The 14,316-nt window shown below is 37.3% G+C and overlaps 1 protein-coding gene across 1 annotated transcript in view; it reads right to left on the bottom strand.

Moving 5' to 3' along the window:
- LOC137640487 (uncharacterized) overlaps positions 1 to 14,316 on the bottom strand; it is a 355,466-nt gene that overhangs the window by 201,813 nt on the left and 139,337 nt on the right. The window contains exon 2 of the mRNA XM_068373022.1: positions 11,045 to 11,292. Within this exon, the coding sequence (XP_068229123.1) occupies positions 11,045 to 11,276 (232 nt within the window). The 5' untranslated portion in view covers positions 11,277 to 11,292. The remainder of the gene's footprint in view (positions 1 to 11,044; positions 11,293 to 14,316) is intronic.

Here is a 14,316-nt window from a genome sequence, read left to right as displayed (position 1 = left end):
TGTCAAAATACGTTTTATATATATGTATGTATGTATATATATATATATATATATATATATATATATATATATATATATATGTATATACATACATATATATATATATATATATATATATATATATATATATATATATATATATAGACTTAAAATAAGCCCATCTTCACCATGGAGATGGGTTATATATCGCTCTTGATAACTGAATAGATGTGGATTTTCTTGTGTTTTCAATTGAAAGAAACCCAACTAAGACTATTTTATTCTTGAGTTGCGGAACATTTTATGATGTGTAGCCACATAAACCAAAAGTCTCTACTTGCGCAATATAGAGATGTTTAGATAGACAGCGTATTACCCTGAAAGCTTGCAAAGGTAGTAGGTTGGCCAGGGCACAAACCACCTGTTGAGATACTACAGCTACAAAGTTATGTGGTACTTTGACTGCCCATACAGTACCACATTAGATCCTTCTCACTGGTTATGGTTCATTTTCCCTTTGCCTACACACAAACCGAGTAGTCTGGCCTATTCTTTACATATTCTCCTCTGTCCTCTTACAACTGACAACACCAAACAATTCTTCTTCACCTAAGGGGTTACTGCACTGTAATTGTTCAGTGTCCACTTTCCTCTTGGTAAGGGTAGAAGAGACTCTTTAGCTATGGTAAGCAGCTCTTCTAGGAGAAGGACACTCCAAAATCAAACCATTGTTCTCTAGTATTGGATAGTGTCATAGCCTCTGTACCATGGTGTTCCACTGTATTGGGTTAGAGTGCTCTTGATTGAGGGTAGACTTGGGCACACTATTCTATCTTATTTCCCTTCCTCTTGTTTTGTGAAAGCTTATATAGTTTATATAGGACATATTTATCTTAATGTTGTTACTGTTCTTAAAATATTTTAATTTTCCTTGTTTTCTTTCCTCACTGGGCTATTTTCCCTGTTGGAGCCTTTTGGGCTTTTAGCATCCTGCTTATCCAACTTACTAATAGTGGTTTGCATGCCAAAATGAGACTAAGTAGTGAGATGCACGCAGGTGGAAAGTACAGTTTTTGGTGGTCGCAAACACGACGCATAGCACACAGCTGAGATGCACGCAGGCAGAGAGTACATTTTTTTGTGGTCACAAACACGACGCATGGCACGTATCCTGAAGACTGGCCGCCCAGTTTTTCACTACGACCTGGCAAAGACAATTAGCGTGCTCCAGGCGTGTTAATTGTTGCTGTCAGGTCGTAGTGAAAAACTGGCCGGCCAGTTCTCAGGCTGCGTACTATGCGTCATGTTTGTGACTACCAAAAAAGGTACTTTCCACCTACGTGCATCTCAGCTGTGTGCTATGCTTCGTGTTTGTGACCACCATAAAATGTATTTTCCACCTGCGTGCAAATCATTACTTGACCCATTTTTGTCACACAAATCACTCGTAGTACCACGCACGATGGGAAGTAATAGACCCTTTAGCAATTAATAATAATAATAATGATAATAATAATAATAATAATAATAATAATAATAATAATAATAATATACCATTGTCAAGAAATTCCCCTACACAAGTGAACTGAAAGGATACAGCAGCATAGAATACACATAGATGAAACAGGCTTTAATCTGTATACTTAACATCATTATGGACAGAGACCTATAAGCTAGGCAAAGCGTGTACCGTATTTATAATGAATTAAAGAGGACAAAACATCACTGTTATTGCTGCCGAGTCCAACTTTGTGAGGCTGGTTTACTGTGAAATACATTAATCTATACATCTGTTAACAGAGAGGTTTTCGATGCCTTCACAATATTTCTTTCAATACTACTTGGAGATGAAGGAGCAGTACTACTCATGGACAATGTACCTCGTCATAGAAATATGCTTAACTCCGGTAACCTTCAAGTAAAGTATCTGCCTCCAAATTCACCTTCCCTAAATCCCATTGAAAATTTCTTTTCTTTCTTTAAAATTATATGAAGACTCAATAGGATTCAAGGTAAAGTTTCCGATCAACGAGCTGTTGCTGCTGCCAATATGTTTGTAACCAGTTGGAGGAAACCCCTCATGGAGAGGGAAATTACTCGTTCCAATGAAGTAATCAGCCGAGATATAACTGCTAATAATAATGAAAATTCAAATGGGTATCTGGTCACATGTATTCTGAGAGAAGATATCTTTACTTGAATAAGCTAAAACAATTCATTCCTTCATACCTTTAATTATAGTTTAATATGTTTATAAAATGTACATCTATATGTACTGTAAATGCCTACAGTAAGTTTACAATATACAGTATTGTATATCCGTATATTGTATTGATACATATAGGTAGCCTACATTATTGATTATTGTGACATTTAAGACTGTTGAGGACAATTATATAATTCATATATTTCTTTTTATTACTGTTCTCAGATAAATAATATACATACGTACATGTGCTTCATTTGTCTGAGGCAGGCTATTTATAAATATCAAAGTACCGTTTTAGATTATTGTAACAAATAACTCGCCACCAAAATTCTCTTGTTTCTGAGGCCATGGGAGAAAAACTTATTAAATATCTAACTGCACGAGGAATGGAATTCCTTGTTTAAAGTTTTCGATATATTTTTTGCTAATTCTGAAAGTGTTTCAATGTTTTGCGTAATGTCTCCAGTTACGCACAACTGTCTTGGATTATTACAGACTGTCTAGAGATTTTGTATATTATTCAGTTTGTTATAACTGAATTGAAGTGTACACTAGCTTTGAGCATCTGACTTTCATTTAGTAACAATGTTTGGACAGTTGTGAAATGTGTCGCTGTGAAATGAGCACTGGTACAATGTTATTTTATGATCTTTGTCTGAAGTGTTTTAAAATTGTGTTATTTATGAAAAGATTGTACCATTTCATTTGAAATAAAGGTGTATTGCACATGCATTGTCCTTCCTTCCTCTTTAGTTAGTTGGGATGTTCACACTGTTTATGTAAGCGCTGCCGATGTTCCGAGCAATTCGGAACTGAGGAACAATGAGAAGGGTATGTGAGTCTTCTTTTTAGGTTGGAATAAAAAAGGCAATTGCAAATTATACTCAAAAGACTTTTTCATCAGTTAATGAATCTCTTAAAGGAATGCAATTTGTAATCTTCAGGCCCACAAGTGGTGGGCTACCCTTTAATCTACACTCTTTGGTGTAGACTTATCAGTTCCTCCTTTACCAGATTGTTCTGCCACTCACTGTCCAAAGGAAAAGCCCACCTTTTGATTGATGTGTTCAGCAATAAAAATAAATATAAGAAACTCAACCTAATTCATTCCAGTTTTCCTCAGGCTAAACTAACTAGTTTAGCTTTTCGGTCCTATGAAATTAAAATGCTCTTGATGGACCTTAAATTAATATTTATGGAACTGTAGACCCAAATGGTATTTTCCCTACTTTTTTTTATAAAGACCATCCCATACATAATTCTAGGCATGCTGTTAATTCTAACCGTCTTGCCTTCTCCATCATAAGGCTCAACACTACACTGTATTACAGAAGTTTTATTCTAGTTGTTACCAGATTGTGGATGGATCTTACTAATTAGGCATTTGAATCGGTGGAACTTCAAACATGAATGTTTTTAGTTGAATAGGTTGACATGATTCCCTATTCATTTCTTTATAAATGAAAGATCTATTTAATGTTGTAACTGATCTTAAGGCATTTAATATATTTTTTCTTATGCTATTACTTCCCATACAAAATTTATTTTATCTATTTCCTTATTTTCTCTTCTCACTGGGCTATTATCCCTGTTGGACCCCTTGGGCTTGCAGCATCCTGTTTTTTCCGACTAAGGAAGTAGCTTAGCAAGTAACAACAACAATAATAATAATAATAATAATAATAATAATAATAATAATAATAATAATAATAATAATATATTTTATGTCTATTTATAAAACCTTTAAGTTATTTTGATAGTACTTCCACACAAGTATGTCGTTCCTTGTGGGTGAGCATTATTGGGCGATGAGGGTTGGCAGGAATTATCAGTGATGATGTCAGTAGCATAAATGCCAAAAGCATGGATATGGTAACAAACAGAGCCACCAGACCTAGTTTAGTCTTCTGGTCTCTACTGGTTTACTGGGCAAAAAAGGACAAGCAAAGTGGATAACCTTTGTCTACACACAGATACTAACTCAGTCAAATTTTGGTATCAGGAGACATTTTGCAGTCCTATGTAGTACGATATCATTCGTGTAATGAACAGCAAGATTAAAAGGAAAATAAAAAAAAACATAGAACTGCAGAATTATGATTGCTACACTTTACACGAAAAAAAAGGAATTGCATAAATGGGAATTGTTGCGTAAAAAAAAAAAAAAAAAAAAAAAAAAAAAAAAAAAAAAAAAAACTACATAAGGGAGCCATGTAATGATTACACAAATATCAAACGTACATGAGAATGGATCAATAATTTTACAAGCATTTATAGAAGGTACAACAATTCATCACCGTGCTGAACACATTTATGATAGACAAGACGGAAACACGAACAGCCAGATATTATGAAGTATACTTGTCACCTCTGGAATAGAGGATACGCAAGTGTGGCAGTTCCTTCCCCTAAGTGCGATCACTTAATCATAACTATAATGTTATTTGTACGTTATCACAGCTCATTACCGTTCCCCCATCATACTCTAATAACAATGTTTGCCTACCAAGCAGTTGTGGACATACTTTAAGAAACCTATATGTGTTTTTTATTAACTCGGACAGCCGGGGGATTCTTTACCCCCCAAAAAATGAAAAATAAATAGCAATGGGAAATTAATGTGCTATTTTGCCACTCGAAAGTAAGATTTTGTTTATTTTGCTCATGGCATTATTCAACATGGTAGTGTACTCCTATAAATATCATGATAATATTTTGGCTGTTTATTGAACCTTGTTCTGATTTATGTGCAATCAGGAAAATATATCCCTCTTGTTCTTATAATTATAAAAACCTTTTTGCCTTGAAAATAAAGATTTGTCTTTAGTGGAGTTGGAACAACAGTCTAATCTAAGTTTTTTTAATGCTATGTTGTGCAAAGAAGGAGGCCCTTTTGTATTAGACCCCAACCAGTAAGAACATACATTACATCAATATTTTACAGTTGGATCTTGTACTTAATATGGTTTAACATAAATCACCGTTTTTATTTCTTTAAAGCGTCATTCATGATCTTGATATTAGGACTCAGGAGGATGATAAACTCTACATGTAGCATAAATTGATTCATGCTTTGGTAGTATCCTTTCCCCGGGAGGGGGTTACCTGGTTCAGATCCAGTATTACTCTTACCTTTGTGTCCAAAAATAATCATCATTTTGTGCTGACTGGCACCCCTGGCGCTGTCATTAGTCCCTCATACGGTTACTCCTGTTTAGTGCTTGTAGTATGGTGCTAGAGCTAATATCAGTGAGTGTTCCAAGTAACAAGGATAGAGATTTTTGTTGCTGTGGACGAAGCACTTGTAGACTCATCATTCCAAGGCAATACAGTCATCATCGGCTGTCCAGACCATAACTCCTCCGAGGCAGCAATGGAGAATGAGTGGCAACAGGAAGTAGAGAGAATTTGTGCTCTCTTTTCCTCCTCTACCAACTCCAACTTCTTCCTCCTATTCTTTTCATTGAATACTTTTTTCCTAGCGAAGGAAAAGTATATGAAGAAGAAAAGTCATATCAGAAGGCCTTTTTACCAAAGTACCTAGTGACTTACAGCCATCGCCCTCCTACTTTTGGAGGGAGTGATGATATTTATCTGATAACTGGTACCTTCGGGGTTAGTAAAGCAGAGCGCGAAACAGTTCTAGAGTCACAGCTGTCGCATCAATCACAAGTCAGCGGTTCAACTCAAACAGGGTAGGGTGTTGTACTTGATTTCACCTTTTCCATTCCTCTCAAGACTTGAGAGGATTGTTAAATTCATTTAGTGCACCACTCTGTAACATATGAAAGTCTCCCACTTACCAGTACTGTCAGTGTTAGATAACAAAGAATGAACCTAGAATGACAGCCCCACTGTTTCACCAGCTGTAAGGGAATGGTTCTACTTGTACTGATCTTCAGCACTGTATAGTAAGCCAAACAGAGTATTGCTCACACCACACCCCCAAGCTCATGCACTGACCGGTCCCTCTGAGCTTGTTTTACAATTGTTAGCCTGTTGTAACAGCTACTACTAGTTTATTTGTTGTAGGTGAATGGTCCTACCAAGACTAATCTCTAGAACCGTACTATAGGCCAATAAGGGTATCAACCACCCTACCTCCAGGTCCTGATATTAACCTCATTCATCAAATGTTATCTTTGGGGAATTGTGAGGATAGTGTAAAAGCTACTGTTGTTTTCATGTGTCACAGGGGAGCAGCCCTACCAAAACTGAGAACCAGTAATATATGGTAATCATGGGTGATGTTAATGGCTACTCTTTGTGCCATGATGAAGCTCTCTCGCCATCAGGTGTGACTGTTTCCTGTTTTTACCGGTTGCACATGATGGTCCTCTTGGACCAAACACCAGCACCATAAGTAATGTCGGTAACGAAACATTGTTGTCAGAGGTTATTTTCCTTTCTGGAAGAGAGTAACAAATCTCGGTATGACAGTTGCATGCCTGTACAGTGAATGGATCCTCAATGGACCTTTATTGATTCCGTCTAAGGTGATGATTCCTTTGTCCTCACTCTCTCTCTCTCTTTCTACTCCCAAAACCTGGAGGTGCTTTAAGGTATGAGAGAGCATAACTTCAATATTTCTAAACCCCTACATTCAAATGAGAGGGCGGTTAGTCCCAGGTCTGTGTGATTAATCCATGTATGTTACCATGTGCCACACTAGACTGCTCAACAACACCCAATCATCAGAAGGAGAGTACATGATACCGCTCCTTATCTTGGTTAATTGGTGGGTCCAGGAACTGTATCTTGAATATAGAATAAGACTGTTTACACCTCAACAATCTTCTGCCTTCAACGTAAACTCTCCTGGATTGGTATTCAGGTTTGAACATTCGTGTTATAGGAGAAGGAACAATCCCCCAGTTCAGGTTGATGAGCACTCAACCCGTGTGAATGAAAGAAGCCTTGAAAGTCTCTGATCTAGCAGGAACCAGTCTTCTCTGGGGTTTCTGAAGTATTAGTCCACATATTAGATTAGTCCTAGGCAGATGGTAACCATAGTCCTAGAAGATTGTAGCTGTTGAAAGAGGCCTTGATGATAACCACTGTACGGAACCTGACAGTAGATATCTGTGAGCCAAAACCTCTATTAAGTCCCTGAATGGGGTGAATACTCATATCTGCAGGTCTAAATACTCATGCTGGTCTAGCCAACCCAGAAAATCCCCGCCTTTCCTTTTGGCTTAACAACAGGATTCAATTCATAGCAGGACACTACAGTTCACCTCTTGCTATGGTCTCGATCTAGATGATACCATCAACCAACAGATGGACAGCCACTGTGATGTAGTAATGGGAAAATTTATACAAATTTATCTCATCGGGATGAATGGAATTTTCTTATTTTCTCAACAGATGAACAACTTGCTTGACTTATAGTAGGAACAACAATTGCGTTGCAAATCTGATCAGCACTAGAGTCCTTTTCTCCCTATCTAGATGGTGATGTTGATGCAGTGGGGGAATAAGAAAACCAAAAGCAAGACTCCTTCATTTGCTGTTCAGTAGTTCTCGAGTTTTTGATGGTGACCATACAATCTGGCTCAGATTTGAGGAATGACCATTAACCACTTCATCATCTGTAAGGTAATTGTTTCGGCTCCATTTATTCTTGCTGTTCCTAGGGCTCAGCCAAGGAAGGCTGTTAGGAGGAAGAATAAGGAGGTGAGAAGAAACAGAGGTATGTTTCTTGCTATCAGTAGCAGGATGTCATGCCTTGCATATTCCCTCTCCATCTCCCAGCAAGATCAGTTCCAAAACTAACATTCTGGTTCCGTCTCTGGACATGTTGACAGAGGTGAAACGGAACGATCTGGAATTTTTGCACTAGATTTCTTGCAGTGTTCTAAAATACTCTAATACCAACTTTTTAATAATTACTTTAAGTACTCAAACTTTAGGTACTTTTTCAGACCACATTTATTTGGAACTTTTGCTTCATATTCAGCCTCCAGAGAAGACTTCATGCTTTTGGTGAGGGCCTTGTAGATACAGAACATACACTTATTGGGTCATATTGGGACTTCTAGGGAGAGCACTTCTCCTTTAAGAGGATTTGACAGATCTCACCCACTGACCTGTACCTTAGAAACAGGTGGATCCCTAGGCCAGGTAAGAGTGAGCGTATGCACCTTCCCTTATCACTCCTATTGTGACATACGAGGAATTCCTTGATCATAAGGCAGTCGCTCTCCTTCTCTGTAGTATCTGGTCTCACCCTTCAACTAGCACTGTTGGGTTAGGTTTAGCAAATACATCCCCAATACGATCTCTTCCTCGTTTCATCAGATACAGGTGATGAGTCGGAGTTAAAATCAACCAGCTAAATAGGTCAGGTAAAGGTGAGATGTTAGTCCACCTTCCCTGTTCCTGTCATGACATGAGATGAACATCCTTGTCCTAAGAAAGCCACTCTCTTCCTTTAGAATGGAATAATAGAGCTCACCAGCTGTTGGATTCCTTCATAGTTCAAGTAAAGCATGACCCTGATGGAGCAGTTAATACTGTGGCACAGGTTGTAAGTGAGTGGTCCCTCACCAGCACCGTACACCAGGTATGGGTATGGATTATGATACCCTTGAAAGGAACCCTCTTCTTCTAGGATGGAGTGATGGAACTCACCCCATGACTATTAACCCAAAATTCGGTCAGCTGGACTGTGAACTTCTTATACTAGATACTTATTACATACTGGTAACAAGTATATAGGGACCAAGTACCTGTACTTTCCAAGTAGAATGGAATGTGGTATTCCCCCTTCCTGGTCCCCTCTGGGGGACACTCAGAGTTGGCCTCAAATTTCAAGGTGTCCCGTTTTGCTAGCTCTCAGGTAGGTTTCATAATAGACACACTCTACAATGGTAATAATAGAGAACGCATATCCCTGGATAGAGCACATTTCAGCAGATTGTGAACTTCGTTGCCTCCTTCTGCTGAAAAAAAAAAAAAATCTTTGGTAGAGTTTGGCTCACTCCTTTGAGGAATGATCAGTTCATGAAGGGAGCTTTTCCTTACCCTGTAACTTAGGTGTCGTGGTAGAATGGTTTTCGATCTCATGACACTGGTACATGTGTTTTCTGCTAATCTGAGAAGGGCATCACTGGGGCGTTTTTCCTCAGGGTTTCTTGTCTGGATTGGAAAGAGAATAGTAGAGATTTCAGGCTCTTTTATCATGACAACCTTAGATAGAACAGGATCTATCACCTACAAAGACCCAGTACCAATCTGTCTCAAAAACGTGATATGTGACTTCTTCATCCTATCTCTTTAATATGAAAATGACAAGAAGATGCTTAGTTCCCTGTGAGAGCCCTATGGTGATACTTCAAAAGGACTTCACATCTTGTAAACTAGCATCACAACTTTAACATTAGCCCCAGCAGGAATCAGAAGCTAGTGTTTCAACTCTGCTCCTTGAAGCTTTGTAGAGTTGCATGTTTACATATGAAACTTTTTTCGTTACAGATTTCTGCCACCTCAAAGAAGAACTCACAAGCCGGGTACTGTTAGTAGCCTTACGGTTTACCTGTCAGTGTACTTGAAGCTGAATGTTTTGGCTAAACGTTGCCTATGGGCCCTTGGACTCCTTTCCTTAAGTCCTGCAATGGCTGCTCAGTAGTTGTGTAACACTCCAAGTTCCCACATGGAACAAGTATGCATATCATCTAAGGTAATGAGTACTTGTTCCCCTTTCAAGTGGATGCAGCAGCCACAACTGTTACATGCAGGTTGGACATCTGATGCTGAAGACTTATGCAATCAAGTACCTTTCTTGCAGACTATATCTGTCAAGAAGCAACTCCTTCATCATCCCTGCAAGGGAGAGGCCATAAAGATAGGTTTTCCTTTCAAGACAGAACTGGCCGAGGCCCTAATAGCTTCTACATTCAAATCTGGAGGTATTATAATGTTGTTTTAGTCACCTTACTCACTCTTGCAGGGGGCCAGAAATGATGAAAGGTCCAGAAAAGGAAAAAGAACCTGCCAGTCTAGTTCTAGGGGACTCCCTCCAAGTAATAAGTGAGTCTCCCTATTATAAAGGGCGAATTGTTTTAATACTCATAGGAAAAAAATCACAGATTTTAAATGTAATTTAAATCCCATTTCCCACCTCAAGTTTCACTTCATAGTCCTTGGGCAAACGGCAAAATTGGCTAGTCAGCAATAGGCTATTGCTGGGGCTTCCCCTCGATTCCCTGTCATTTGGCTACAATGTGGAAATATTAATGCTTAAATATTTATATAACAAACTGTCTTTTTTTATAAAATTCTAACACTAGTGACATTTTTTCAAGTCTGTAACACCTCAATAGTTTCCAGTTATCTCTTCAATACATCAAAGTCATAAAAAGGTGTTATTCGCTAATTTTTAGCTTAAAGAAAATAGAAGGGAAATAACCTTCCATAGTTTCAAAACATAAACCTCTATATGACTGTGCCTAGGTATGCTACTTATCGTTTACATGTATTATTAATTATGTTTAAAAGATGTAAAATTACATGAAAGTGGATTTCTGCCTTTCTTCTTTGGAGCTCCCAAGTTTTCACATGAATTGTTAGTATTCCACAATGGGTATGTAATCATTAAGGATAAAGATAGCTGGAGGATAAAACTACAAGTGTTTGGGAGTGCATAACGGTTGCAAAATATTAATGTTAAGCATTTGTGGTAAAATGATGGATCATGGAGATTTTGAATAGCCCCCTAATATAAAAATTTTCGTTCTTTATTATTGTTACCTTTTTTTGCCGAAAATTTTTATTAAGGTTTGATGAGCGTACTTAGAATTCTAAAATATAAATGGAATAAAAGCAGGTTATTGAAGAAACATTTTTGTGACTTACGTGTGCATTTTGGAGGTTCATCTTCTCCATCAGAACAGTCGTTTTCTCCATCGCAATATTGGTCGGCAGCCACGCAGCTACCATCATGACATTTGAGTTCACCCATTTCACAGGTCTCAACTGCCTTGCACCACGTCCACAGGCACAAGAAAAGGACGACTGTAGCCGACCAGGCCATTTGCCTGACACCCACTCCATGACCACGCCTGTCTGCTGGCCACCCACCACCCATTACACTCAAAGCTCATCTGAAAGAGGAGAAACAGGACTTGGTAATTTTCATGATCTTCAGTTTGACTTACGATTGACTAGTGAGCCACATTTATGATTGTTTGTTTTTAGAAAAAGGTGTACTATGGAAAATCTTTATTCATATGTCCAATGTCTTCTTTGGAAAATTATTAGTTTTATATATTTTTCCAAATGGAAGAAAGAATACATACATCTTGAAAATGTAACTTTGTTTTGAAGTGTCAAACAAGGATAGGAATTCACAAATTAAACTTAATTTTTTTTGTGATAACTTTACAAATGGTATCTTTTCTAAAAGGATGAAAAGCAATGCCAAATAATTCAATGATCACTGACTTAGAAAATACTTCATTTTGTAAAGGATTGGTATGTATGAAGCTATGGGTTTAATGAGTTTAGTAAGTCTTTGGCAGCGATGACAATTTATTTAAGAATCATTGAAAACACACTCAGTAATATCCATAGCATGTGAAAACCTGATGTCTGACCCTGGACAGGTAAACGTGTAGCGTATACACTACCGTCTATATGCGCAAAACCACCTTTTCACTTCTGCGCCGCTTGGGTTCGGCTTCTGAGCGGAAATTTACCCAGCACCGGTTATTTAGACCAGAGACACAGCCGAAGGAACAACTGCTATTGTCCTCTCTCTCGCCATTTTTCGGAAATCGCCAATTTTGTTTTTCCTGGTAGCCTATACGCTACACGTTTACCTGGTAAGTGACTGTGATTGATTTTCACAAGTTTTACAATATTGATTAAAATATATTTATTTCTGTGAATAGTGTTTTGATACTTATAGTGAACGTTGATAGATGATTTGAGAACATGATGCTAATGGTATATTGGATGTAGGATGTAGGATAAAAATTTCCCCCTTTTTCTTTTCTTTCCATATTTTTCAGTTTTTAGCCTGTTCATCTTTCAACTGAAAATACACTGAATGTAGCCCAGAATGGTTAGTATTCATTATTTTCTGTTTTATCTTAATATTTTCTACAATTCCAGCAATAATTTTCGGATATTATAGGTCACATGGACTGGAATAGTGCAAATATGAAAGAGGAAAATTAATTATCGGCGCAAGTTATTTTTTGAAAATTTTAAAGAAAATTGTTAAAGTTCTTTTTATTTCAGGATTTTCATATATCATCTTATTTATCGATTATTCAAATTTTATATATACAATTTTCAGCAGTCTCAAACCCATATTAGACAAAAATATTTTTATCACATGTAACTTTTTTTTCGTTACTAAAAATTTCCCCATTTTTCTTTTCTTTACAGATTTTTCTGTTTTCAGCCTAGGAGGTTCATTTTTCAAGTGAATATGCCTCAGGGACTCCTAGAAGCCACCATTAGGCTGTTTTTATCAAGTAGCAAGGAAAAAGACTCCCAGGGCCCCGAGAGTGGTAGTCTCTCAAAATCAACAAAAGTTTTCAGGTCTCAGTTAATAAAAAATCATTAAGTTACTTCCATTTTTTTTATTGAGTATGTCTTTGTTGTAGATAGCTAGAATTATATGTATAAAAAAAAATCATAAAAAAAAAATGCATTACCGGAACTACCAAGTGAAGTTGAAACAAGCGGTAGCGTATACACTATACGTTTACCTGTTACGTTATCGATTTAGACGTTTACCTGTCCATGGTTAATGACTCGATCAAGAAAAGGATACATTTTACGATTAAGATAAAAATATGCATTATCAAAGGAGGATACCCATCTTACATAAGTCAATATTTTCTAAAATCATTATGCTATTATCTGTTTTTGGAACCATAATAATGATAAACAGAACAGGTAAAAAGTTGAAATTCTTTACATAATTATAAGATTTGACAAAGGATTAACAAAAAAAAATTTGAGGATAAAAGAAAAGATTTGTAAACAATAAATTCTTAGAAAATATAAATAGATAATATAAGACTTGATTTACTGAAAGAAAGAAAAATGTAAGAGAAAACAGTTTCCTAAAGGAGGCGATCAGATATAGAGAAAGGAACAGATACTGAACCATTGACTAGAGTTACACTGGGATGAGGTGGGCAACGAAAAGAGTGACATTCTAAATGGAGTGTTTGTATATTCAGCACCATGGAAAGCCAAGAAACAATATAGATAAGAATAACTCAAGATTTAGAAGTGTGTACAGTAACATGAAAGATAATCAATTAAGTTTGTTTTACTAAAACCATGTTGAGATTTAAATAGAGCTGTAACACCCACATTAATTTAAGAAATAAACCCCTTAAGGGTGCATCTATATAACCGGACAGTGCCTGACAGGCAACCATCGTTACCGGCATAACTTGATGGGGTCCAGTAATGAACTCCAATAATGGCACAAGCAAGAACACTATGAGCAAACCTTATTCTCGTGTTCGATTGTTCATATCTCGAGCGAACATCAATAATAATGGTAGGCATATAATTCCAGAAGTAACCAGGTATACCATATGACATCGAATTTAGGGATTCAAACCACTAGTGATTGAGGAGCCATTCAATACCCATAAGCAACATGGGAAAAAACCCACAGTTGCAATATGAAGGAAATGTTAAGAGACTGGATAGCAAGATGGAAGAAAGGAAGAAGGAATAGAGTTCTAATGGGAACCTAAAAATTTGTAGCTAGGTAAAAAAAAGGACACTGCATAACAACTTTAAGTAATACATGCCTACAGTGCACCACTCGAGGTGATTTGTCATCATAATGCAGTTGCCTGGTTTCTCTGCACCAAGATCTAATTCCACCTCAAGGGTGTGACCGCTCAAGCAGCAATTTCCCAATTACCTTCTTTCTAGAAATCTCCGACTGACTTTGCTGTAGGAAGTCCTCAAAACATTTCTCCTGGATCAGTACTCACTTTTGCCTGCTGCCATTGTAGCCAAAATCTTTCAGCTCTTTCAACAGTCATTGGGGGATCAACTTTGTGCCCGGTGGGCAAAATGGCTGCTATAACTGTTGCCCATCCCGATGTCAAAACCTTGCCTATGAAAGACCTAATGACTAGAAA

Source organism: Palaemon carinicauda, chromosome 5, assembly GCF_036898095.1.
Source record: "Palaemon carinicauda isolate YSFRI2023 chromosome 5, ASM3689809v2, whole genome shotgun sequence".
Lineage (NCBI taxonomy): Eukaryota > Metazoa > Arthropoda > Malacostraca > Decapoda > Palaemonidae > Palaemon > Palaemon carinicauda.
This window is presented reverse-complemented; position numbering and strand designations above follow the sequence as displayed.